This window comes from Myiozetetes cayanensis, unplaced genomic scaffold, assembly GCF_022539395.1.
Source record: "Myiozetetes cayanensis isolate MyiCay16 unplaced genomic scaffold, myiCay2020 scf1116, whole genome shotgun sequence".
Lineage (NCBI taxonomy): Eukaryota > Metazoa > Chordata > Aves > Passeriformes > Tyrannidae > Myiozetetes > Myiozetetes cayanensis.
Window position 1 is genome coordinate 651 of NW_026086734.1, and position 5,905 is coordinate 6,555.

General features: G+C 53.5%; 1 protein-coding gene across 1 annotated transcript; it reads right to left on the reverse strand.

The window, feature by feature from the left end:
• Nucleotides 1-3,431: 3,431 nt before the first annotated feature.
• LOC126635157 (olfactory receptor 14J1-like) lies at nucleotides 3,432-4,397 on the reverse strand. Its single transcript, XM_050306096.1, has one exon. The coding sequence runs from the start codon at nucleotides 4,392-4,394 to the stop codon at nucleotides 3,432-3,434; it is 963 nt and encodes a 320-aa protein (XP_050162053.1). The 5' UTR covers nucleotides 4,395-4,397.
• Between the last annotated feature and the right edge of the window lie 1,508 nt (nucleotides 4,398-5,905).

Sequence of the window (5,905 nt, forward strand, 5' to 3'; positions counted from 1 at the left end):
GTAGGAGATAAGATAAAGAGACCTGCTCCTTTAATGAGTTGTTAGGCCTAGAGGAACACATACTACCTGGACTCCCCAAGACAGGGGTTCTATGGTTTATAATAAGGTCCATCCAATCCCAGGTTTATGCACTGCCAGTTCTGCGCCATTCTGCCCCCTGACACACCCCTTCAGGAATTGGGCTTGGTGCCTTTGGGACCCCTTCTTCCTCATCTTCATCTTCACAGCACACACAATCCTGGGAGTTCCTAAAAGTTCTGCCTAGAAGGTCCCTGTGTCTGTGTGATGTCTTCAGGTCCAGGCCTTTGGGTGTTTTTCTACAATTCTACCTTGAAAAGTAGACTAAAAATGGAGTTCAGAGGGATTGATATGGAATGGGGTAGTAGGGTTGGGTATGTGTAAATACTCTGTTAAGGGTAAGGGATATAAAACAGCTACATTAAAATATATTAACGACATAACTAGTTCTAAAATCTACAAAAGTTAAAAAAAACCAAAAAGGCCTGAGACATCAGTGTGAATTGACTCTGGTTTGAGTGTTGTTATTGTGAATTTATAATTCAGTCCCTGTTCAGTTCTAGTAAATGTTACTGAATCCCTTGATAACTGTTAAGTTGGTCAATGATTAAATGCTACTAATATCTTTTGTCCCCTTTTCTTGTATCCAAACTCTTTGCACCCTGGCCCTCTTGCATCTCAAGGATCAGTGTAAATCATTCCGCTTCATAGAAAAAATATATTTTTATGGCTTCCACTTTAAAATCTTCCTCCCCAGCTAAAGTACAAAACAACTCCAATTAGTTGTTGAAGAATTGAAAACACAAACAAATTAAAGGAAAGAAAATAATTTGTTGGTCTGTATTTAAATGAGCCCCACAGTGTGTTTAAAGAAAAGTCCATCATCCTGAGGTACTGAGAGAAGATTGAAGAAGCTGCTCAAGGAGTCAGAAGCCAAACTCCCAGTCCCTTGAAGCATTGCTGGGCCCCACTGAGGGCAGGCACTGACAAAGCCTCCCCAGGGACTCCTTGGAGCAGATCCTTGCAGGCCAGGAGTGCAGGCAGACAAAGGAAAGTTGCTTGTGGTGGCCTGAGGGGCAGAGGCAGCTGCCAGAGCCAAGGGCACAAAGGCCTGGGTGCCTTTGGGCCTTGCAGCCCTGCCAGAGCCCTTGGCCATCTCTGCTGCAGGCTGTGCTCCCCTGGCCCTGCTGCTCCTCTGGCCTTGCAGGCTGCACACACCCCTCCTGCTTTCCCACCCCCTCCCAGCAGCATCTCTGGGCCCTCCCTGATGGCTCTGCTGTCCCCCAGCTCTGGCTGGTGCCATGGGCACTTGGCCTTCTTGGCTTGGATGCTGAGCCCCTGTGCCACAGGACATCCCTGAGAGAGCCCAGGCCCTTCTGCTAGGGGTCCCTGCAGAGCTGAGCAGATCCAGGTCACCTCCCATTGCTCTGCCAACCCCTTGGGGCTGCTCTGGGCCCTGCAGGTCCTTGCCCTGCTCCCAAGGGCTGTGGGGGTGCTTCATGGTCAGGGCTTGGGCTTTAGAGCTCAGGGTGGGGATTGGGCAGAACTTTGGGAGGTTTGTTGTTCTGCTGGCAGGGTCTGGTTCATGGTTAGGGTTTACATCTGGATTAGGATTAAAGCTTGGCTTTTTATACTAAGAATGCAGGTTTGGGATTGGGGTGGGTTTTAGAGGAAAAATAAGAGTCTAGACTTCTGTGTTAAAGCTTTTTCTGGCTTGGAGCTAGAACACTGGGAGGGGCAGGCCTTTTGGGTAGTTTTGGAGCTTGAGGTTACAAAGAGGCTAAAGGTTCATCAGAAGTGTTAGCAAAGTCAGGGTTTCAGCCCCCTCAGCATTCCCTATACCTGGTTTTACCTCATCACAGTCTTTCCTCTCTGGTGGCCAAGCCCCTCTTTCCTTCCCCAAAATCCTATCCCTTTTGTCCTAGTTCCTCCTAATCTCCCCCAAACTTTCTTTGGGTGGGCTCAGCTTTGTGCTGATGCTGTGCAGCCTCATCGAATCAAGGGTCAATTGTGGAACTGCAGAACCTCCTGGAATTACGGGGCCATTGGGACACTGCAGGGCCTTATGGAGCCAAAGGGACCCTGTGACGCTGTGGAACCTCATGGAATCTTGGAGCCATTGTAACTCTGTGTGACCCTTCCAGCCCATGGGTCTTGCAGAGAGCAGGGCTGGCAAACAGCCCAGGGCTGCTCATGGGATGGGGCCACCAGCAGGAAACACTCTGGATATGCCAAAAGTGCAGGAAATGGCCCTGACAGTGCTGGGAGCAGAGACTGTGCTGTCCCCAGGCAGGGGACACTCAGGGTGCTGGAGCTGAAGCAGCTCCACATACCCTTTAGGGACAGCTCCACTGATGAGATCTCACTGTCCTAGTCCCTGCTTTCCTGCTGGGCAGGGAAAGGGCTGGGCCAGAAGGCAGGGCAGGGATGGAGCAGACAGGTTGAAGTGTCCTCAGGGCAAAGCAAAGGTGGAGTTCTGACTTGGTCACTCGATGTCCCTCCATGGAGGGACAACCAACCCCTTGCAGGTGGGGTGAGAGGCCAGGGCTGGCAGTGGGGGTTGCAGGGGCTGCTCTGTGCCAATGGCCCTGGGGACCTTCCCAGGCTGTGCAAGGAACAAAGACACAGCCCAGCCCCTGCTCTGCTGGGCCCTCAGGGCTGTGCCAGGAGCTCTGGCTGTGCCAGGACACTGCTGTGTGCCCCCACCCTGCACACTCCCACTCTGAATGGGCACTGGCATTTGCTTTGCCAGGGCATTCCTGGAGCACATTGCTGACAGGGACTGTGGAGGGAGAGCCAAACCCTCCTGGCCTGCCCTCAGGAGATGCCCTTTGCTGATGGAAGTGCTGGTGTGGAGCCCAGCTCTGTGCCAGCAGTGCCCAGGGCCTGTCCCTGCCTGTGGTCCCAGGACTGACACCCAGCAGGACAGTGACTGAGCTGCCAGAGCACTCAGGCCTTGGACACAGACAGCAAAGGAAAGGGGGGAATGCAGAGAGAGCAGCTCTGGAAGGACCCAGTTCTGGTGCTCCCTGGAATGGCTGGGACTCTTTTCCCCTCCACATCTGCAAACATGGAAATGCCCTCCAGCTTCAGGGCAGGTCTTGGGGGAAGAATCATGGAAAAAGAATTTGTGTTGTTTCTTACTCTCAGAAATTCTGATTCCTCATGTACAAACTATGAGAGGGAGGAAGTTTGACAAATACCTTGTTGTATGAACTTTTATTTTGTTTAAATGCACACAGAGACTGATTCCTGATTAATACATTTTGTGGGTCAAAAAAAGAGGAAGAGAGTGAATTAGATATGGAATGAAGAAAAAAAAGTCAGTGTTAAGAACAGAGGGAAAAAAAAAGAAAGCCCCCGACCTCCACTCCTATCAGTAGTATTACAAGGCAGGCTTGTCCAAAAATGTGTTACACTGCAGAAGAAAAGATGCAGGTTTTTGCTCCTGAAAAATATCCAGTCATCGTTTTCCTTATGGCATCCTTGAGCTCCTGGTTCCTCAGGCTGTAGATGAGGGGGTTCAGTGCTGGAGGCACCACCGAGTACAGAACTGACAGGGACAGATCCAGGGATGGGGAGGAGATGGAAGGGAGCTTCAGGTAGGTAAATATGCCAGTGAAGATAAAGAGGGAGACCACGGCCAGGTGAGGGAGGCACGTGGAAAAGGCTTTGTGCCGTCCCTGCTGAGAGGGGATCCTCAGCACAGCCCTGAAGATCTGCACATAGGAGAAAACAATGAAAACAAAACAACCAAACACTAAGCAGCCACTAACCCTAAGAAGGTCAATTTCCCTGAGGTAGCCTGAGTGTGAGCAGGAGAGCTTGAGGATGTGTGGGATTTCACAGAAGAACTGGCCCAGGGCATTGCCCTGGCACAGGGGCAGGGAAAATGTATTGCCTGTGTGCAGCAGAGAATGGAGAAACCCAGAGGCCCAGGCAGCTGCTGCCATGTGGGCACAAGCTCTGCTGCCCAGGAGGGTCCCGTAGTGCAGGGGTTTGCAGATGGCAACGTAGCGGTCGTAGCACATGATGGTGAGGAGGGAAACCTCTGTTGAGATGAAGAAGAGAAGGAAAAAGAGCTGTGCAGCACATCCTGTGTAGGAGATGGTTGTGGTGCCCCAGAGGGAGTTGTGCATGGCTTTGGGCACAGTGGTGCAGATGCAGCCCAGGTCTGTGAGGGAGAGGTGCAGCAGGAAGAAGTCCCTGGGGGTGTGCAGGTGCTGGTCGCAGGCTACGGCGCTGAGGATGAGGCCGTTGCCCAGGAGGGCAGCCAGGGAGATGCCCAGGAAGAGCCAGAAGTGCAGCAGCTGCAGCTCCCGCCTGTCTGAGAATGCCAGGAGCAGGAACTTGACCATGGAGCTGCTGTTGGGCATTTGCTGCTTCCTCAGAGTGTTTGGATCTGTTGAGGAGGAGAAGTCAATGCTGAGTTAGACCAGGCTGCTGCAGCCAAACAGGACACGTCTCACAGCCACCCCACTCTCAGGCTCTCTCTCCTCACTCAGACCTCCCTGCAGCTCCCTCCCCTGAGCTCTGGCTGTTGCTGCCTGAATTCTTTGTGTTTGTTCCCCCACTTTCACCTGCCACAGTAAGGAGTGGTTGTGGATGCTGGAAATCCCTGACATGTCCATTACACTGCAGGTCAAGTCTTGTGGGTTCTGAGGGCACAGGGACGGTCCCTCAGTGCAGACAGAAGAGCTGCTCTGGCCATCAGTCTGTGCTCAGCTGCCCTGTGCTGGCAGCTTGGAGCTGCAGGAGCATCACACTCAACTGTTCCCCTACACAGAAACTGCACAGATAGCCAGGAATCCACGTCCAAAGAACAGATTGACACACTCCTCATCTTTTCATACCTCCCCTCCAACACTGAGACACCAAATGCTCATTACAGATGCCCAGAACATTTCCATGGAGTTAGCACTGAGGAGTTTTCTCCATGGGGATCCTGTGCAGCACAGAGATACTGTGGCAGAGCTGTGCCCTCCTGGAGGGCACCTGCAGCCCTGCAGGACACCCAGGGAAACAGCTGAAGAGCCTGAAGTTGCCTGGAGGGCACTTGGGCACTTGGCTCCCACACACACATCCCCACAGCAGCACCCAAAGGGTTTGTGTCTGCACAGGAATCTGCCCCCCAAACCCCACACTGGCTCAGAAAAGCCAAGGCTGAGAACAAGGAGAGTTCAGGCAGCAGGGGATGGCAGGGAAATGCCAGAGTGCTGCTGCCAAAGGGAGAAGGGACAGCAGAGACAGCTGGAAATGAGGGCCTTGTCCTTGCCTGGGCTCTGACTGCTGCAGGGTAATGCCCAGCCCAGCGCCTGTGGGCCTGAGGGCAGAGGCTCTGCTTGGGCTGGCAACAGGAGCCCAGGCAGGACAAGCCACAGCCCTGGGCACCCCTGGATTCACCCCCACCTTCCCACGCCTCAGCCTGCCATGACAGAGGGAACCTTCTTGCCCTGGGCCTCTGATGGGCCACCACCAAGTCCTGCTCTGCAGAAACTTCTCCTGCTGCCCCCCAGCAAATCCAGCACAGCCATCCTGACAGCTCCTGCCAGGGCTGCCATTTGGCAGCTGCAAGAGCCACTAGCAGCAACTCCCCTGCTGCTCTGCAGCCACAGCCTTCCCGTGCCAAAGGGCTGCCAAGGTTCCTCACCTGAGCAGCTCTGCCCTGTCCTCCCAGCCCAGGATCCCTTTCACCTCCTGCTCCCTTCTCCTGGCTGCCCTTGCTGCCTGCAGCTCCTGCCCTGCTCTGCCATAGGGCCACTTCCTCTGCCCTGCAGGGACTGGGAGAGCCCTTCTGAAAGATCTTACAGCCTGTGGGTTGTGGCAGCTTTAGGAGATCGCTCCAGAAAGGGATGTTTAGGTTTCCTCAAGCCAGAGAATTCTTCAT